Source organism: Penaeus japonicus, unplaced genomic scaffold (assembly GCF_977035675.1).
Source record: "Penaeus japonicus unplaced genomic scaffold, GWHDUDI00000001_assembly GWHDUDI00000042, whole genome shotgun sequence".
NCBI classification, from domain to species: domain Eukaryota; kingdom Metazoa; phylum Arthropoda; class Malacostraca; order Decapoda; family Penaeidae; genus Penaeus; species Penaeus japonicus.
In genome coordinates this window covers 9,890,496-9,912,224 of record NW_028234444.1, presented here as the reverse complement: position 1 = coordinate 9,912,224, position 21,729 = coordinate 9,890,496, and the positions used below count along the sequence as shown (strand labels likewise).

The following is a 21,729-nucleotide window of genomic DNA, read 5'->3' as shown; positions in this document are numbered from 1 at the left end:
GATTTTTTTGTCTTGCACCTTTTTTCTCGCAATTGTTATTTCTTTTAATATAACAAAAATCAGTGCATTTAACTGTAATCTGTTTCGTTATCAGAATGGCTCTAACGTGTATTTTAAGGATTTTAGTTGTTTTGTCAGGATCGTCATTTTTTTTTCTTGTACCTTTTTTCTCGCAATTGCTTTTTATTTTAATATAACGAAAATCAGCGCATTTAACTGTAATCAATTTCGTTATCAGAATGCCTCTAACGTGTATTTTAAGCATTTTAGGGTTTTTTTCAGGATCGTCCTTTTTTTTCTTGCACCTATTTTCTTGCAATTGCTTTTTCCTTTAACATAACAAAAATCAGTGCATTTAACTGTAATCCGTTTCGTTATTAGAATGGCTCTAACATGTATTTTAAGCATTTAAGGTTTTTTTTCAGGATCGTCATTTTATTTTTCTTAAACCTTTTTTCTAGTAATTGCTTTTTCCTTTAATATAACGAAAATCGGCGCATTTAACATTAATCCGTTTCGTTATCAGAATGCCTCTAACGTTTATTTTAAGCATTTTAGGGTTTTTTTCAGGATCGTCATTTTTTTTCTTGCAACTTTTTTCTCGCAATTGCTTTTTCCTTTAATATAACGAAAATCAGCGCATTTAACTGTAATCCGTTTCGTTATGAGAATGCCTCTAACGTGAATTTTAAGTATTTCCCTTTTTTTCAGGATCGTCATTTTTCATTACATCTTTTTTTTTCGCAATTGCTTTTTCCTTTAATATAAGAAAAATCAGTGCATTTCACTTTAATCCGTCTCGTTATCAGAATGGCTATAACGTGTATTTTAAGCATTTAACGGTTTTTTAAGGATCGTCATTTTTTTTTCTTGCACTTTTTTTCTCGCAATTCCTTTTTCCTATAATATAATGAAAATCAGCCCATTAAACTGGAATCTGTTTCGTTATCAGAATGGCTCAAAAGTGTATTTTAAGCATTTTAGGTTTTTTTTTCAGGATCGTCATTTTTTTTCTTTTTCTTTTGTTATCAGAATGGCTCTAACGGCATTTTTGGGTATTTTTTCTTTGCGCGTTTTTCTCGCAATTGTTTTTTCCTTTAATATAACGAAAATCACCGCATTTAACTGTAATCTCTTTCGTTATCAGAATGGCTCTAACGTCTATTTTAAGCATTTTTCGGTATTTTCAGGATCGGTTACATTACTGCCTTTTTGGCTTTTTTGCACGTATATCTCTCAATTGTTTTTTCCTTTAATATAACGAAAGTCAGCGCATTTAACTGTATCTTGTTGCACATTTTTCTCGCAATTGCTTTTTCCTTTAATATAACGAAAATCAACGCATTTAACTGTAATCCGTTTCGTTATCAGAATGGCTCTAACGTGTATTTTAAGCATTTTTGGGTATTTTCAGGATCGGTTACATTACTGCCTTTTTTCCACGTTTTTCTCGCAATTGCTTTTTCCTTTAATATAACGAAAATCAGCGCATTTAACTGTAATCCGTTTCGTTATCAGAATGGCTCTAACGTGTATTTTAAGCATTTTTGGGTATTTTCAGGATCGGTTACATTACTGCCTTTTTTGCACCTTTTTTTCTCGCAATTGCTTTTTCCTTTAATATAACGAAAATCAGCGCATTTAACTGTAATCCGTTTCGTTATCAGAATGGCTCTAACGTGTATTTTAAGCATTTTTGGGTATTTTCAGGATCGGTTACATTACTGCCTTTTTTATTTTTTTTTTCCTTTAATCTAACGAAAATCAGCGCATTTAACTTTAATCTTTTTCGTTATCAGAATGGCTATAACGTGTATTTTAAGCATTTTGATCCGTTACATTACTGCATTTTTTGGGGGGGCTTTTTTGCACGTCTTTTCTTGCAATTGCTTTTTCCTTTAATATAACGAAAATCAACGCATTTAACTGCAATCTGTTGCACGTTTTCCTCGCAATTGCCTTTTCCTTTAATATAACGAAAATCAACGCATTGAACTGTAATCCGTTTCGTTATCAGAATGGCTCTAACGTGTATTTTAAGCATTTTTGGGTAATTTCAGGATCGGTTACATTACTGCCCTTTTTGGCTTTTTTGCACGTCTTTTCTCGCAATTGCTTTTTCCTTTAATATAACGAAAATCAGCGCATTTAACTGTAATCTGTTGCATTATGAAAACGTCTCTAATGTGTATTTGAAGCATTTTTGGGTATTTTCAGGATCGGTTACATTACTGCCTTTTTTTTTTTTGCACGTTTTTCTCGCAATTGCTCTTTCCTTTAATACAACGAAAATCAGCGCATTTAACTGTAATCTGTTGCATTATGAAAACGTCTCTAACGTGTATTTTAAGCATTTTTGGGTAATTTCAGGATCGGTTACATTATTGCCCTTTGTGGCTTTTTTGTACATCTTTTCTCGCAATTGCTTTTTCCTTTAATATAACGAAAATCAGTGCATTTAACTGTAATCCGTTTCGTTATCAGAATGGCTCTAACGTGTATTTTAAGCATTTTTGGGTATTTTCAGGATCGGTTACATTACTGCCTTTTTTGGCTTTTTTGCGCGTTTTTCTCGCAATTGCTTTTTCCTTTAATATAACGAAAATCAGCGCATTTAAATGTAATCCGTTCTGTTATCAGAATGGAATATCGTGTATTTTAAGCATTTTTGGGTATTTTCAGGATCGGTTACATTACTGCCCTTTTTTGTTTTTTTTGCACGTTTTTCTTGCAATTGCTTTTTCCTTTAATATAACGAAAATCAGTGCATTTAACTGTAATCCGTTTCGCTATCAGAATGGCTCTAACGTGAATTTTAAGCATTTTTGGGTATTTTCAGGATCCGTTACATTACTGCCCTTTTTGGCTTTTTTTTTATGTCTTTTCTCGCAATTGCATTTTTCTTTAATATAACGAAAATCAGCGCATTTAACTGTAATCTGTTGCATTATCATAACGTCTCTAACGTGTATCTTAAGCATTTTGGGGTATTTTCAGGATGGGTTACATTACTGCCTTTTTTGTTTTTTTTTTGCACCTTTTTTCTCGCAATTGCTTTTTCCTTTAATATAACGAAAATCAGCGCATTTAACTGTAATCCGTTTCGTTATCAGAATGGCTCTAACGTGTATTTTAAGCATTTTTGGGTATTTTCAGGATCGGTTACATTACTGCCTTTTTTGGCTTTTTTGCACGTTTTTCTCGCAATTGCTTTTTCCTTTAATATAACGAAAATCAGCGCATTTAACTGTAATCCGTTTCGTTATCAGAATGGCTCTAACGTGTATTTTAAGCATTTTTGGGTATTTTCAGGATCGGTTACATTACTGCCCTTTTTGGCTTTTTTGCACGTCTTTTCTCGCAATTGCTTTTTCCTTTAATATAACGAAAATCAGCGCATTTAACTGTAATCTGTTGCATTATCAAAACGTCTCTAACGTGTATTTTAAGCATTTTTGGGTATTTTCAGGATCGGTTACATTACTGCCTTTTTTGGCTTTTTTGCACGTTTTTCTCGCAATTGCTTTTTCCTTTAATATAACGAAAATCAGCGCATTTAACTGTAATCCGTTTCGTTATCAGAATGGCTCTAACGTGTATTTTAAGCATTTTTGGGTATTTTCAGGATCGGTTACATTACTGCCTTTTTTGGCTTTTTTGCACGTTTTTCTCGCAATTGCTTTTTCCTTTAATATAACGAAAATCAGCGCATTTAACTGTAATCCGTTTCGTTATCAGAATGGCTCTAACGTATATTTTAAGCATTTTTGGGTATTTTCAGGATCCGTTACATTAATGCCCTTTTTTGGCTTTTTTGCACGTCTTTTCTCGCAATTGCTTTTTCTTTTCTGTAGTGAACCCTTGGGTCCACCTGGCTCTGGATTCAGGATTGCGAATTGAGAAAATTACTTAAATTCCCGTTGAAAAGGGCCCATTTCCGTTCTCTGTTCGAGTTGCACTTTATTTTCTTTTTTATTTGTATTTTTAACGGGGACATTTTTATTTTTTCGTTCGTACCTTTTATATTGTAATTTTGTCTTTTATTGATTTTTCGATTGTTGTTTTATAATGTACTTTTTATTTTCATCCTTTATTGTATGTATTTTTAACATTTGATTTCAACTATTTAAGCCATTGATAAGATATGCCCCCTAATTGGGTATCGGCCAATCAGGTCAACGGGCGTGTTAGTCCAGCCAATCAGGATCGTTCAAGGTCCCGCTCCCCTGCAGTGATTTTCAGGGGCGCGGGAGTTCACGCTCACGACTGGCTGGACGCACGCTCCTGTTACGGCCCCCCCCCACCCCCGGTCTCGCACTCGTGTTTAAAAGCTAAGTATTTACTCCGTATTTTGTGATGGTATTGGCCCAGGTATTAAAAGGCTGTTATTGATTACTTTTTCTTGCGGCACGAGTGATATTTGTAAAATATGAATATAATAAATTAATGTACTATAAAGAGTATAAGTGTAAGATCCCCCACGAGCGTTCCAGTCAGTCGATTTATTAAATCATAAATGAATTACCATTAAAGTTGCAGAATTAAGTTAATCCTGGTAAATTAATGAATGAGATGCATGACATGATAAATGAAAATATCTAATGAACATACAATGAACATAGTAGAAAGATAGCGAACGACCACAGCTACCCTTTTCTAGTTTTAACGTGAACAATCATAGCGGGTCGGGCACTCACGACCAGACGACCCCGCTACAAGTGGTGGCAGACGGTGTGGATGCTGGAGACTGTTGAACCTGAGTAAAGTTTAACTTCACCATTTTATTTGCATTAATTTTTTATGGCTAATCCAGAACCTTTGATTTTATCTTGTATTGTTTTATGCGATTGTTTAATAAAAGCTTGTATTTCTAAATTTTACTTGATTGAAGTTTTAGTTTAAAGCAGTTATAGTGTTCTAATTTCAAGCTATTTCTTATATGTATTAATTTTAGATACTCTAGCATCCCGACCCAATACGTCTTTATATATTGTTTTGTCTACTTTGGAGTACAGTGTCTACCGATATTTTTTGGTTTGCAGATGTCATAGCCAGACCTCCTGCGAGAGGACGAGACTTCACGACCTTGAACCTGGATGGATGAAGATATTGTTCCATGTATGTGGATGAGCGTGTGGTAGCAGGAAGCCCTGAACTGGTTCTTATTAGTGGTATGTGAGTATAAGGTGTAGCAAGAAAGTCTGGTATAAGCGGATCTGTATGTGTCAAGGTGTCTTCTCCAAGCTGTAACGATTTGTTCTCCTGTGATGGTGATCCATGCTGTGACGAGTTGTGTAGGGTTCCATGTTTGTTGGCGTATGAAGTGAGACGAAGACCATCTCGGCGGACCACTCTTCAACCTTCGCTTTCACGGGCCAAAAGGAGGATTGTGCGGAGGTCAGCGCGCTTGATGGGGAAGCACAAGCCAACTCAACGTCACGGGTCACGCGGAGCAACTCCCACAGGATTGCTTAAGCAGCAAGAATCAGGTCACATGGACTCGGAGACTACTTCAAGTCTAGAGGTTCCAGCGGAAGACACACACCTCCAGGAAGACTTAGAAACGCGATCTTCTGAGTCACTTCAACACACAGCATCAACCATGCCGAATTTGTCCGAGTTAACTGCTCAACTTCAGAGTGTTCTTGCTCGTGTGGCTGTCCTCGAGGAGGAGAATGTGACTCTACGACGAACCCAGCCAACATATCAAGCACCACTTAGCGAGATCAGTCATTCTGCCCCATCTATTGAAGAACCACCGCATCTTGCATCTTTAAGAGCTCCCCCTGGCCAGCCAGTATCATCCATTGTCAACCAGGGGATCTGTCAACAGCCACAACCTCAGTATCCTGCCCAAAATATCCATGACAGACCTGCAGTCAGTTTCCGCCCTCCAGAGCATCATGCAGTGCCTCCAGCAATACACGGCCGTGATGAGATTCCTGTGTTCTATGGAGAAACGCCAGCATCACAAGCATTGCAACGCAACCGAGAGGTGGAATCCTGGATAGCTACCATCGAGATGCTGACGCGCCCTGCTACAGATGAAGCTTTCATCCGCATGGCAAGGGGAAGATCACGCGGCTATGCGCAGATGGTACTTCTTGGGCCTGCATTCAAGGACATTACGACGTGGCATGAGTTTAAGGCCAAGATACGAACCAAGTTTCGAGGGACGTGTACGGCAGAACGATTCTTTGATATGCTAGCACAGTCACGGATGACACCTGGGCAATCACCCCTTGACTACTATCAAGCAATCGAGATGGCAGTTCTCCAAGGAGCTCGTGATTACCCCTATGATGTTGGAGATGTAGAGGGCCTGCTCAGAAGAACCTTCACATCTGGTCTCCCAACTTGGCTTCGAAGGCAGCTCTTGCTCCTGGACTTTACATCAGTCAGCCATATGGCAGAGAAGTGCCAGAAGATATGGGATGCGACAGTTGGGGTAAAGGCTGTCTTGCCGAGTTTCAATGGTGTATCACGAAGGGACCCGGTCTTCAAACAGCATCAGAATCGGCCATTACCGTGTGAAATGCCTATGCCCTTAGGCTACCCACCAGTTGCTGAACTACTACCTGAAGGTGCTACCCCTGCCCTGGAGTATTATAGTGATGGGCCATTCCAAGCAGCAGCTATACAAGGTACTAAAGTATCCTCTTCAGGACAAGCGCAGCCACATCAGTGGCCCCGACCATCTAAGCAGCACATCCATTGGTCTCCGAAAAATCTAAACAGACCACGTACTCACCAGGCATCATCACCACACCGCAAGAGCAGCCAACGCCGCCCTTGGTGTGATTACCATCGTCTTGAAGGACATGAAACCGCTGAATGCCGTGCTAACAAACGTGTTTGCTATGGATGTGGGGAGCCTGGACATTTTGTAGCTTCTTGTCCCTTTATCAACGGCCGTCCAGGGCAAAACTCCCATCCCTCAGACGGCAGTTCCAGTTCAAGGGAGGCCACCACCCAAGACACCTATATCAACACTGAAGGGACGACCACAGGTCGTCTTACTAGTCAACACTAAAGAGATGACTTGTTTCGTCGACACTGGTTCGGAGGTAACTGTAGTAAAGGAGGAAGCAGCCATGCTCCTGCCTGGCATTCGTAGGCTAGGTAGTTCTCGTACACTTAAAGGAGTGGCTGGCACGCCTAAATCTGTGGAAGCGGAAGCGGATTTGAAGTTCACCATCCATTCTCATCTAGATCTTGTTCATAGAGCCTGCATCACATCTGGTATTCACTTTCCAGGAGACATCCTCATAGGGATGGATCTGCTAAGAAGATTGTCCATGACCCTGTCTATTTCGCCAGATTCGAGTTACCTGGAGTTAGATGGTTACCGTCACGAGGTCATGTTCGTGGGCGACGAGTCTTCGCACTGTAGTGAGGTCCCAGCATGTCATGTATCCAAGGGAGAGCTTCCGGAGCCCTCCATTCTTCTACAACCTCGCTATGTCTCGCCTGTGCATGTAACTGAGAGGATAACCATTGAACCCAAAGCTGGTAGATTTGTTGCAGCTTCCCTCTCGCGTAGTGTTCCTGCCGAAGTCCATCTTGCTGTATTAGAAAGTAATACATCACGTTTGTTGGTCCCACGCGCCCTTATCACTGTTCAAGAACGGCGATCTAGTATTTGGGTAGTAAACATGGACCCAAAGCCACGAAAAGTTAGCCCTGGTACTATTGTGGGCTATGCAGAGTACTTAGATCCCTGTGAAATAAGCGAAGGTAGAGAAAATGAACCACATCCTACCTCAGAATCTCTTCAGACATCTAGGGGTGCTGTTGATGAAGATATTGATAGTCGACCCCCTAACTTATGTTGCACCCCAAATGCCCATAAATCTAGTGGATGTCTAGGCTTTCTGGAAGTTGACCATACTGAAGCTGCCTTAGCAACTGAAGCCTCTGGTTACATTGATGTGTTGGATAAGGAACTTAAAGCAAACCATGAATTCATTGAAGATGGATTGGATAGTTTTGATGCATGCCTCGACTTCGGTTATGAACCTGACGAGTTCTTTATATTTCCTGAGACACCCGCTTTTGATGAACTTTGCCCGATTTCGGATAACCCCGAGCAAAATATGAATAGTTCTCCATCTAGCAGAGCCAATCCTATACCAGAAGAACGGTTGAGACTTACACACCTTACGGCTGATCAGAAATCTCGGCTGGTGGGTGTCTTGCAGACTTTTCCCAGACTGTTTACAGGGAATGAAAACACAGTAGGAGCTGTTCCTGGTATTGAACACAGAATCCGCACTAATACAGATGTTCCTGTCTGCGTACGGCAGTGGAGACTGCCTCAGAGCACAAAGGAAGTCATCCAGCAAGAGTGTAAGACGATGCTGCAGCAAGGTGTGATTGAGCCCTCAACGAGCCCTTGGTTGTCACCAGTAGTCCTTGTTAGGAAGAAGGATGGTTCAGTACGCTTTTGTGTGGACTATCGAGGCCTGAACAAAGTAACAACTCCGGACAGCTATCCACTGCCTCGCATAGATGAGATCATGGATTCTCTATCAGGGAAGACGTGGTTTACTGTACTTGATAGCAGAGCTGCATACTGGGCCGTTTCCGTTAATCCTGAGGACCGTCCGAAGACAGCTTTTACAGATGGAAATCGGCTGTATCAGTTCCGACGCCTTCCATTTGGGTTGTCAACAGCACCGACGACATTTCAAAGGACTATGGATGTCGTCCTCTCTTCTGTCCTTGGGCGACACACACTTGCCTATTTGGATGATGTCGTAGTTGCCTCTACATCCTTCGATGCTCATCTAGCTCACCTCCAAGAGACATTAGGACTTCTTGAAGATGCAGGCATGAAACTTAACCTTGATAAATGCGAGTTCGCAAGACAGGAAGTAAAACTTCTTGGTTTTGTTGTTGGAAAAGATGGTATCCGCCCTAACCCTGACAAAGTACTAGCAATAGCCGCCATGAAGCGACCAAGATCAGTGCGAGACATCCGCAGATTTCTTGGTGCATGTGGATTTTTTAGGAGGCACATTCCACACTTTGCTACTATTGCCAAGCCTCTGACCCAGCTCACCAAGAAGAATGTGAAGTTTGAGTGGGGAGATGCAGCCCAGCAGGCTTTTGACGTCCTCAAGGAAACTCTGGTTACAGCACCTGTTTTGCGCCTTCCAGATTTTGACCGTCCGTTCGAGGTTCACACTGATGCCAGTGGTCAGGCTCTCGGTGCAGTTCTTCTTCAGAGGGATGACAGAGAAGTGCCACATGCTGTTGCCTACTGGTCAAGGACACTTAAAGATGCAGAATCTCGGTATCCTATCATCGATTTAGAAGCCCTTGCTGTCGTAGAGGCTATTAGGATCTTTGACCCTTACATCTATGGCCGACGTTTTGCAGTCTGGACAGATCATAGCCCATTAACTTCTGTCTTTTCAAGGAAAACTAAGAGTACTAGGCTAAGCAGGTTTGCTCATGAGCTATCTGACTATGATTTCACACTGCATTATAAACAAGGGGCCAGTAATCATGTACCTGACCTACTATCTAGGCCTGCAGGAGAACCTATACGATCACAACATACTTGTCCTGTAGAAAGCTCTGAACATGTAACAATTTCTGAACCCCCACAACAGGCAATATGCCCTTCTGTAAGGGATCACCAGGTACAAGGGCAGAGATCTGGTCAGATGCCGAACCTTACATCCCTAGCGTCGCAGCAGATGAGGGAAGAACAGTTACAGGACCCTGTCTGTGCAGATCTAATAGCCTGGCTTGAGAGACGTCAAACCTTACCCAGTGTTCGTCTACCTGCAGCCATATCTAACTTCGAATTACATGATGGAGTATTATACCACCTTCGGCATTTTTCTGATAGAGTTGTTAAGCAGATATACGTTCCATATCATCTGTATGACCAGGCACTACATATGGCTCACCAGCCTCCAACCGCAGCACATCCAGGAGCATTACGCACCTATCAGAACTTGTGTAATAGCTGGTTCTTTCCTAACATGCTCAGTTTGGCTCGAACATATGTCGCCAGATGTGAGACGTGCCAGCGTCGCAAAGCTCCAATGGCTAGAGCACCTATGCAGGGTCACCCACCACCAGAGGCACCCTTGGAGATGGTCTCTGCAGATTTGATGGACCTTCGGAGTTCTGCTCAAGGATTTCGATACGTTTTGTCCATTATTGACCATCACACCCGTTTTCTACAATTGGTACCTCTTAGAGATAAGTCTGCGAATAGGGTTTTGAAAGCTTTTGTTGATCACTTCATTACCTTGTTTGGTCCTCCCGCCCAACTACATACAGATAATGGGTTGGAGTTTTCTTCAAGTGAGTGGCGCTCACTATTGCAGGAATTAGAGATAAAGCATTCCTTTTCTATTGCGTACCATCCCCAGTCGAACGGAGTAGTTGAGAGGAGCAACCGGGTAGTCAAGGATACCCTTGCAACCTTAGCACAACGTTCACCGTCACAGTGGCCTTCCCACCTACCTGCCGTACGCCTTGCCATTAATTCAGCTATTCATCGGTCCACTGGCGATCAACCATTGTACTTATTGACAGGGAGGATGGCACTTTTTCCTCGTGGTCTGACGAACTTACAAATTGCTGATAAAGGACTTATGCTCAAGTGTCTCGCTGATGCTCGCCGCTTAGCAGTAAAGACCACTTTAGAAACTCGCAGAGCCAATAAAGGGTATTATGACAGAAAAGCAAGGCCTTTACACTTAAAGGAGGGGTCGCTGGTTTTGCGCAAGTTGGAAGGTAACACGAAAGCTCTTGACAACCGCTGGAAGGGACCATATCGGGTTTTAGAGCAGCTTGGTCCTGTTGTCTACAACATACTGGAGTTGCAGCCTCCTCATCGTACCGTACGTATCCATGCCAATCATCTAAGGCCGTTTGTTCCTGCATCCGAGATCGACTTTGTGGAGGAGAGTGACCAGTTACAATGTCCCGCCATGAACTTTGAATTCGATGATGTGCCAGAACCGTCAAGTGGGACGTCTACCAGCGGTGTGAACGAGAACGGTATTAACAATGAAATTCCTGGTAATAATGAGGAAAATGGTAATAGTGATAGGTGTTGCTCCTGCTGTGTGGAAGGTGTGAGTACATGTGCAGTTGTATGTGAATGTGTAAGCTCATGGTCGTGAAGGTGAGTGTACTCCAAAATTCTTAGGTTCTTTTATACATTAGTTTTATATTACATACCTTATTTGATTACGTTTTATTTCGTTTGTTCTATATTTCATATCATTGGTACATGTGTTTTGATCCTTTTGCGGCTTTTACATTTTTTAAGCAATCATGTCCTGTAAATCACTCGGTGGGTGCAAGTTAAAGTTATTGACAGTTCTTTTATGCTTGGTTCACCCATCTCAAAATATGTGAACGGATACTTATCTTTTGATTTCTCCCACAGAAACATGTAAAGGTACAATGCTCATGGTTATGGTTCAGCCTATCCCCAGAAACCAGTGTCACGGATGTCTCGAGTCGCTCCACCTAGCTCCGCGACTCCCGCCCTGGGGAGGGATTGTAGTGAACCCTGGGGTCCACCTGGCTCTGGATTCAGGATTGCGAATTGAGAAAGTTACTTAAATACCCGTTGAAAAGGGCCCACTTCCGTTCTCTGTTCGAGTTGCACTTTATTTTCTTTTTTTGTATTTTTAACGGGGACATTTTTATTTTTTCGTGCGTACCTTTTATATTGTAAATTTGTCTTTTATTGATTTTTCGATTGTTGTTTTATAATGTACTTTTTATTTTCATCCTTTATTGTATGTATTTTTAACATTTGATTTCAACTATTTAAGCCATTGATAAGATATGCCCCCTAATTGGGTATCGGCCAATCAGGTCAACGGGCGTGTTAGTCCAGCCAATCAGGATCGTTCAAGGTCCCGCTCCCCTGCAGTGATTTTCAGGGGCGCGAGAGTTCACGCTCACGCTCACGACTGGCTGGACGCACGCTCCTGTTACCCCCCCCCCCCCACCGGTCTCGCACTCGTGTTTAAAAGCTAAGTATTTACTCCGTATTTTGTGATGGTATTGGCCCAGGTATTAAAAGGCTGTTATTGATGACTTTTTCTTGCGGCACGAGTGATATTTGTAAAATATGAATATAATAAATTAATGTACTTTAAAAGAGTATAAGTGTAAGATCCCCCACGAGCGTTCCAGTCAGTCGATTTATTAAATCATAAATGAATTACCATTAAAGTTGCAGAATTAAGTTAATCCTGGTAAATTAATGAATGAGATGCATGACATGATAAATGAAAATATCTAATGAACATACAATGAACATAGTAGGAAGATAGCGAACGACCACAGCTACCTTTTTCTAGTTTTAACGTGAACAATCATAGCGGGTCGGGCACTCACGACCAGACGACCCCGCTACAAGTGGTGGCAGACGGTGTGGATGCTGACTGTTTGAACCTGAGTAAAGTTTAACTTAAACAACCAATTTTATATGGCCATTAGAAATTTTATTATGGCCAATCCAGAACTTTGATTTTATCTTGAATTGATTTATCCGATTGTTTAATAAAACCTTGTATTTCTAATTTTCTACTTGATTGAACTTTTAGTTTGAAAGCCAGATATAGTGTGTCTAATTTTTAAGCTATTTCTTATATGTATTAATTTTAGATACTCTAGCATCCCGACCCCATACGTCTTTATATATTGTATTGTCTACTTTGGAGTACAGTGTCTAACGATATTTTTGGTTTGCAGATGTCATAGCCAGACCCCTGCGAGAGGACTGAGACTTCACGGACCTTGAACCCTGGATGGAGATGAAGAATTGTTCCTTGTAATGTGGACTGAGCGTGTGGTAGCGAGGAAAGCCCTGAAACTGGTTCTTATTAGTGGTATGTGAGTGTATAAGGTGGTAGCAAGAAAGTTTTTTGGTATAAGCGGGATCTGTATGTGTCAAGGTGTCTTCTCCAAGCATGTAACGATTTGTTCTCATGTGATGGTGATGCATGCTGTGACGAGTTGTTGTAGGGTTCAATGTTTGTTAGCGTATGGAGTGAGACGATGACCATACTCGTGCGGACCACTTTAACCCTTCGCTTTCACGGGCCAAAAGGAGGATTTGTGCGGAGGTCAGCTGGCTTGATGGGGGAAGCACAAGCCAACTCAACGTCACGGCGTCACGCGGAGTCAAACTCCCACAGGATTGGCTTAAGCAGCAAGAATCAGATCACAATGGACTCGGAGACTTACTTCAAGGTCTAGAGGCTTCCAGCGGAAGACAAAACCTCCAGGAAGACTTAGAAACGACGCGATCTTCTGAGGCGCTTTAACACACAGCAGCAACTATGCCGAATTTGTCCAAGTTAGCTGCTCAGCTTTAGAGTGTTCTTGCTCGCGTGGCTGTCCTTGAAGAGCAGAATGCGCCTTTACGACGAACCCAGCCAACATATCAAGCATCACTTGGCGAGATCAGTCATTCTGCCCCATCTATTGAAGAACCACCGCATCTTGCATCTTTAAGAGCTCCCCCTGGCCAGCCAGTATCATCCATTGTCAACCAGGGGATCTGTCAACAGCCACAACCTCAGTATCCTGCCCAAAATATCCATGACAGACCTGCAGTTAGTTTCCGCCCTCCAGAGCATCATGCAGTGCCTCCAGCAATACACGGCCGTGATGAAATTCCTGTGTTCTATGGAGAAACGCCAGCATCACAAGCATTGCAACGCAACCGAGAGGTGGAATCCTGGATAGCTACCATCGAGATGCTGACGCGCCCTGCTACAGATGAAGCTTTCATCCGTATGGCAAGGGGAAGATCACGTGGCTATGCGCAGATGGTACTTCTTGGGCCTGCATTCAAGGACATTACGACGTGGCATGAGTTTAAGGCCAAGCTACGAACCAAGTTTCGAGGGACGTGTACGGCAGAACGATTCTTTGATATGCTAGCACAGTCACGGATGACACCTGGGCAATCACCCCTTGACTACTATCAAGCAATTGAGATGGCAGTTCTCCAAGGAGCTCGTGACTACCCCTATTATGTTGGAGATGTGGAGGGCCTGCTCAGAAGAACCTTCACATCTGGTCTCCCAACTTGGCTTCGAAGGCAGCTCTTGCTCCTGGACTTTACATCAGTCAGCCATATGGCAGAGAAGTGCCAGAAGATATGGGATGCGACAGTCGGGGTAAAGGCTGTCTTGCCGAGTTTCAATGGTGTATCACGAAGGGACCCGGTCTTCAAACAGCATCAGAATCGGCCATTACCGTGTGAAATGCCTATGCCCTTAGGCTACCCACCAGTTGCTGAACTACTACCTGAAGGTGCTACCCCTGCCCTGGAGTATTATAGTGATGGGCCATTCCAAGCAGCAGCTATACAAGGTACGAAAGTATCCTCTTCAGGACAAGCGCAGCCACATCAACCATCTAAGCAGCACATCCATTGGTCTCCGAAAAATCTAAACAGACCACGTACTCACCAGGCATCATCACCACACCGTAAGAGGAGCCAACGCCGCCCTTGGTGTGATTACCATCGTCTTGAAGGACATGAAACCGCTGAATGCCGTGCTAACAAACGTGTTTGCTATGGATGTGGGGAGCCTGGACATTTTGTAGCTTCTTGTCCCTTTATCAACGGCCGTCCAGGGCAAAACTCCCATCCCTCAGGCGGCAGTTCCAGTTCAAGGGAGGCCACCACCCAAGACACCTATATCAACACTGAAGGGACGACCACAGGTCGTCTTACTAGTCAACACTAAAGAGATGACTTGTTTCGTCGACACTGGTTCGGAGGTAACTGTAGTAAAGGAGGAAGCAGCCATGCTCCTGCCTGGCATTCGTAGGCTAGGTAGTTCTCGTACACTTAAAGGAGTGGCTGGCACGCCTAAATCTGTGGAAGCGGAAGCAGATTTGAAGTTCACCATCCATTCTCATCTAGATCTTGTTCATAGAGCCTGCATCACATATGGTATTCACTTTCCAGGAGACATCCTCATAGGGATGGATCTGCTAAGAAGATTGTCCATGACCCTGTCTATTTCGCCAGATTCGAGTTACCTGGAGTTAGATGGTTACCGTCACGAGGTCATGTTCGTGGGCGACGAGTCTTCGCACTGTAGGGAGGTCCCAGCATGTCATGTATCCAAGGGAGAGCTTCCGGAGCCCTCCATTCTTCTACAACCTCGCTATGTCTCGCCTGTGCATGTAACTGAGAGGATAACCATTGAACCCAAAGCTGGCAGATTTGTTGCAGCTTCCCTCTCACGTAGTGTTCCTGCCGAAGTCCATCTTGCTGTATTAGAAAGTAATACATCACGTTTGTTGGTCCCACGCGCCCTTATCACTGTTCAAGAACGGCGATCTAGTATTTGGGTAGTAAACATGGACCCAAAGCCACGAAAAGTTAGCCCTGGTACTATTGTGGGCTATGCAGAGTACTTAGATCCCTGTGAAATAAGCGAAGGTAGAGAAAATGAACCACATCCTACCTCAGAATCTCTTCAGACATCTAGGGGTGCTGTTGATGAAGATATTGATAGTCGAACCCCTAACTTATGTTGCACCCCAAATGCCCATAAATCTAGTGGATGTCTAGGCTTTCTGGAAGTTGACCATACTGAAGCTGCCTTAGCAACTGAAGCCTCTGGTTACATTGATGTGTTGGACAAGGAACTTAAAGCAAACCATGAATTCATTGAAGATGGATTGGATAGTTTTGATGCATGCCTCGACTTCGATTATGAACCTGACGAGTTCTTTATATTTCCTGAGACACCCGCTTTTGATGAACTTTGCCCGATTTCGGATAACCCCGAGCAAAATATGAATAGTTCTCCATCTAGCAGAGCCGATCCTATACCAGAAGAACGGTTGAGACTTACACACCTTACGGCTGATCAGAAATCTCGGCTGGTGGGTGTCTTGCAGACTTTTCCCAGACTGTTTACAGGGAATGAAAACACAGTAGGAGCTGTTCCTGGTATTGAACACAGAATCCGCACTAATACTGATGTTCCTGTCTGCGTATGGCAGTGGAGACTGCCTCAGAGCACAAAGGAAGTCATCCAGCAAGAGTGTAAGACGATGCTGCAGCAAGGTGTGATTGAGCCCTCAACGAGCCCTTGGTTGTCACCAGTAGTCCTTGTTAGGAAGAAGGATGGTTCAGTACGCTTTTGTGTGGACTATCGAGGCCTGAACAAAGTAACAACTCCGGACAGCTATCCACTGCCTCGCATAGATGAGATCATGGATTCTCTATGAGGGAAGACGTGGTTTACTGTACTTGATAGCAGAGCTGCATACTGGGCCGTTTCCGTTAATCCTGAGGACCGTCCGAAGACAGCTTTTACAGATGGAAATCGGCTGTATCAGTTCCGACGCCTTCCATTTGGGTTGTCAACAGCACCGACGACATTTCAAAGGACTATGGATGTCGTCCTCTCTTCTGTCTTTGGGCGACACACACTTGCCTATTTGGATGATGTCGTAGTTGCATCTACATCCTTCGATGCTCATCTAGCTCACCTCCAAGAGACATTAGGACTTCTTGAAGGTGCAGGCATGAAACTTAACCTTGATAAATGCGAGTTCGCAAGGCAGGAAGTAAAACTTCTTGGTTTTGTTGTTGGAAAAGATGGTATCCGCCCTAACCCTGACAAAGTACTAGCAATAGCCGCCATGAAGCGACCAAGATCAGTGCGAGACATCCGCAGATTTCTTGGTGCATGTGGATTTTTTAGGAGGCACATTCCACACTTTGCTACTATTGCCAAGCCTCTGACACAGCTCACCAAGAAGAATATGAAGTTCGAGTGGGGAGATGCAGCCCAGCAGGCTTTTGACGTCCTCAAGGAAACTCTGGTTACAGCACCTGTTTTGCGCCTTCCAGATTTTGACCGTCCGTTCGAGGTTCACACTGATGCCAGTGGTCAGGCTCTCGGTGCAGTTCTTCTTCAGAGGGATGACAGAGAAGTGCCACATGCTGTTGCCTACTGGTCAAGGACACTTAAAGATGCAGAATCTCGGTATCCTATCATCGATTTAGAAGCCCTTGCTGTCGTAGAGGCTATTAGGATCTTTGACCCTTACATCTATGGCCGACGTTTTGCAGTCTGGACAGATCATAGCCCATTAACTTCTGTCTTTTCAAGGAAAACAAAAAGTACTAGGCTAAGCAGGTTTGCTCATGAGCTATCTGACTATGATTTCACGCTGCATTATAAACAAGGGGCCAGTAATCATGTACCTGACCTACTATCTAGGCCTACAGGAGAACCCATACGATCACAACATACTTGTCCTGTAGAAAGCTCTGAACATGTAACAATTTCTGAACCCCCACAACAGGCAATATGCCCTTCTGTACGGGACCACCAGGTACAAGGGCAGAGATCAGGTCAGATGCCGAACCTTACATCCCTAGCGTCACAGCAGATGAGGGAAGAACAGTTACAGGACCCTGTCTGTGCAGATCTAATAGCCTGGCTTGAGAGACGTCAAACCTTACCCAGTGTTCGTCTACCTGCAGCCATATCTAACTTCGAATTACAGGATGGAGTATTATACCACCTTCGGCATTTTTCTGATAAGAGTTGTTAAGCAGATATACGTTCCATATCATCTGTATGACCAGGCACTACATATGGCTCACCAGCCTCCAACAGCAGCACATCCAGGAGCATTACGCACCTATCAGAACTTGTGTAATAGCTGGTTCTTTCCTAACATGCTCAGTTTGGCTCGAACATATGTCGCCAAATGTGAGACGTGCCAGCGTCGCAAAGCTCCAATGGCTAGAGCACCTATGCAGGGTCACCCACCACCAGAGGCACCCTTGGAGATGGTCTCTGCAGATTTGATGGACCTTCGGAGTTCTGCTCAAGGATTTCGATACGTTTTGTCTATTATTGACCATCACACCCGTTTTCTACAATTGGTACCTCTTAGAGATAAGTCTGCGAATAGGGTTTTGAAAGCTTTTGTTGATCACTTCATTACCTTGTTTGGTCCTCCCGCCCAACTACATACAGATAATGGGTTGGAGTTTTCTTCAAGTGAGTGGCGCTCACTATTGCAGGAATTAGAGATAAAGCATTCCTTTTCTATTGCGTACCATCCCCAGTCGAACGGAGTAGTTGAGAGGAGCAACCGGGTAGTCAAGGATGCCCTTGCAGCCTTAGAACAACGTTCACCATCACAGTGGCCTTCCCACCTACCTGCCGTACGCCTTGCCATTAATTCAGCTATTCATCGGTCCACTGGCGATCAACCATTGTACTTATTGACAGGGAGGATGGCACTTTTTCCTCGTGGTCTGACGAACTTGCAAATTGCTGATGAAGGACTTATGCTCAAGTGTCTCGCTGATGCTCGCCGCTTAGCAGTAATGACCACTTTAGAAACTCGCAAAGCCAATAAAGGGTATTATGACAGAAAAGCAAGGCCTTTGCACTTAAAGGAGGGGTCGCTGGTTTTGCGCAAGTTGGAAGGTAACACAAAAGCTCTTGACAACCGCTGGAAGGGACCATATCGGGTTTTAGAGCAGCTTGGTCCTGTTGTCTACAACATACTGGAGTTGCAGCCTCCTCATCGTACCGTACGTATCCATGCAAATCATCTAAGGCCGTTTGTTCCTCCGACTTTGTGGAGGAGAGTGACCAGGTACAATGTCCTGCCATGAACTTTGAATTCGATGATGTGCCAGAACCGTCAAGTGGGACGTCTACCAGCGGTGTGAACGAGAACGGTATTGACAATGAAATTCCTGGTAATAATGAGGAAAATGGTAATAGTGATTAGTGTTGCTCCTGCTGTGTGGAAGGTGTGAGTACATGTGCAGTTGTATGTGAATGTGTAAGCTCATGGTCGTGAAGGTGAGTGTACTCCAAAATTCTTAGGTTCTTTTATACATTAGTTTTATATTATTTGATTACGTTTTATTTCGTTTGTTCTATATTTCATATCATGTATTTTGATCCTTTTGCGGCTTTTACATTTTTTTTTTTTAAGCAATCATGTCCTGTAAGTCACTCGGTGGGTGCAAGTTAAAGTTATTGACAGTTCTTTTATGCTTGGTTCACCCATCTCAAAATATGTGAACGGATACTTATCTTTTGATTTCTCCCACAGAAACATGTAAAGGTACAATGCTCATGGTTATGGTTCAGCCTATCCCCAGAAACCATTGTCACGGATGTCTCGAGTCGCTCCACCTAGCTCCGCGACTCCCTCCCTGGGGAGGGATTGTAGTGAACCCTGGGGTCCACCTGGCTCTGGATTCAGGATTGCGAATTGAGAAAATTACTTAAATACCCGTTAAAAAGGGCCCATTTCCGTTCTCTGTTCGAGTTGCACTTTATTTTCTTTTTTATTTTATTTTTAACGGGGACATTTTTATTTTTTCGTGCGTACCTTTTATATTGTAATTTTGTCTTTTATTGATTTTTCGATTGTTGTTTTATAATGTCCTTTTTTATTTTCATCCTTTATTGTATGTATTTTTAACATTTGATTTCAACTATTTAAGCCATTGATAAGATATGCCCCCTAATTGGGTATCGGCCAATCAGGACAACGGGCGTGTTAGTCCAGCCAATCAGGATCGTTCAAGGTCCCGCTCCCCTGCAGTGATTTTCAGGGGCGCGGGAGTTCACGCTCAGGACTGGCTGGACGCACGCTCCTGTTACCCCCCCCCCCCCGGTCTCGCACTCGTGTTTAAAAGCTAAGTATTTACTCAGTATTTTGTGATGGAATTGGCACAGGTATTAAAAGGCTGTTATTGATGTCTTTTTCTTGCGGCACGAGTGATATTTGTAAAATATGAATATAATAAATTAATGTACTATAAAAGAGTATAAGTGTAAGATCCCCCATGAGCGTTCCAGTCAGTCGATTTATTAAATTATAAATGAATTACCATTAAAGGTGCAGAATTAAGTTAATCCTGGTAAATTAATGAATGAGATGCATGACATGATAAATGAAAATATCTAATGAACATACAATGAACTTAGTAGGAGGATAGCGAACGACCACACCTACCATTTTCTAGTTTTAATGTGAACAATCATAGCGGGTCGGGCACTCACGACCAGACGACCCCGCTACACTTTAATATAACGAAAATCAGCGCATTTAAATGTAATCCGTTTCGTTATCAGAATGGCTCTAACGTGTATTTTAAGCATTTTTGGGTATTTTCAGGATCGGTTACATTACTGCCTTTAATATAACGAAAATCAGCGGATTTAACTGTAATCCTTTTCGTTATCAGAATGCCTCTAACGTGTATTTTAAGCATTTTTGGGTATTTTCAGGATCGGTTACATTACTGCCTTTTTTGCACCTTTTTTCTCGCAATTGCTTTATTCCTTTTAATATAACGAAATTCAAAAGCATTTACTTGTAAACCGGTTTCGTTATCCCAGGAATGCGCTACGGTATTTTAAGCATTTTGGGTATTTTTTAGTTCGGTTTACATAACTGCCTTTTTTGGCTTTTTTTGGCAACGTTTTTCCTCGCAATGCTTTATTCCTTTAATATAAACGAAAATTCATCGCATTTAACTGTAATCCGTTTCGTTATCAGAATGGCTCGACTTGATTATAAGCATATTTGGGTATTTTCAATGATGAAAAGTTTCAGGATCGGTTACATTACTGCCCTTTTTGGCATTTTTGCACGTCTTTTCTCGCAATTGCTTTTTCCTTTAATATAACGAAAATCAGCGCATTTAACTGTAATCCGTTTCGTTATCATAATGGCTCTAACGTGTATTTTAAGCATTTTTCGGTATTTTCAGGATCGGTTACATTACTGCCTTTTATGGCTTTTTAGCACGTTTTTCTCGCAATTGCTTTTTCCTTTAACCCATTCATGCCGGGGGCATTCCAGCCTTGCAAGTTATAATGCTGGGGCTCTTGAAAGCATAGGCCTAAATCAATTAAATGATTGACGCCGTATGACGGCACCCAGCAAACGGGCCTTGAATGCGCGGTACCCGTGGTGTACCACCCATCCAGAGAGGGTTAAGGGGATGCTCCGGATGCTCTGGTTGGTTATGTGAACTTCGTTATTTATGAAACGATCTTAATGATTTTTTTTATATGTTATTAACCTCTATACAATTTTTTAAAAATCTACAATGAAAAAAAAAGGAAAAGTTCAATTTCGATCTTTGTGAAAAATTATTGTACGATTTCATTCATACTGATTGTGCATAAAGCTTTCATGAGTAGTTTCAATCTCTATGTTGCATATTTTACTGAAATCGTTGTTTATGCTTTTATGATTTTTTTGTTTTTTTTCATCAATTTTCCTTACACTTTCCTACCATCTGTCAATACTAATCAGTATTTATTTTCATTATTTTGTACTGATTCTCCCTGACTAGATAGCAGAGAGTCCGCTCTCCAACAATACCACTTGCAATGAAATCGGTTGAAAAACAACAGAGCCTTTGCGATTTATGTTGCCGAAAACTACTTTTCGAGAAAACGCAACAAAGTTTTTTTTCTTTTATTTTGGAATAAGAACTTCAGTGCGACCGCCATCAGTGAATATGTGCATTTTTATTGAAGTCCAACATATAAACATGTTTTACATTGCATTCTGAGTTCTGATTAGGTCCCCCCTATTGAAGTCCAACATATAAACATGTTTTACATTGCATTCTGAGTTCTGACTTGGTCCCCCCTAAAAATAGGTACTATTCGCTCGAGAGCGAGGGTTTCA

The 21,729-nt window shown here is 42.6% G+C and overlaps 1 protein-coding gene across 1 annotated transcript; it reads left to right on the top strand.

The window, feature by feature from the left end:
* Window positions 1-14,390: 14,390 nt before the first annotated feature.
* On the top strand, window positions 14,391-16,257 carry LOC147466669 (uncharacterized). The gene has a single exon (XM_086535222.1). It carries the CDS (start codon window positions 14,761-14,763, stop codon window positions 16,255-16,257), a length of 1,497 nt encoding a protein of 498 aa, XP_086391348.1. The 5' UTR covers window positions 14,391-14,760.
* Window positions 16,258-21,729: the final 5,472 nt, after the last annotated feature.

Coding starts and splice junctions, on each gene's coding strand:
- LOC147466669 (XM_086535222.1), top strand. CDS start 14,761: ATGACTTGTTTCGTCGACACTGGTTCGGAGGTAACTGTAGTAAAGGAG.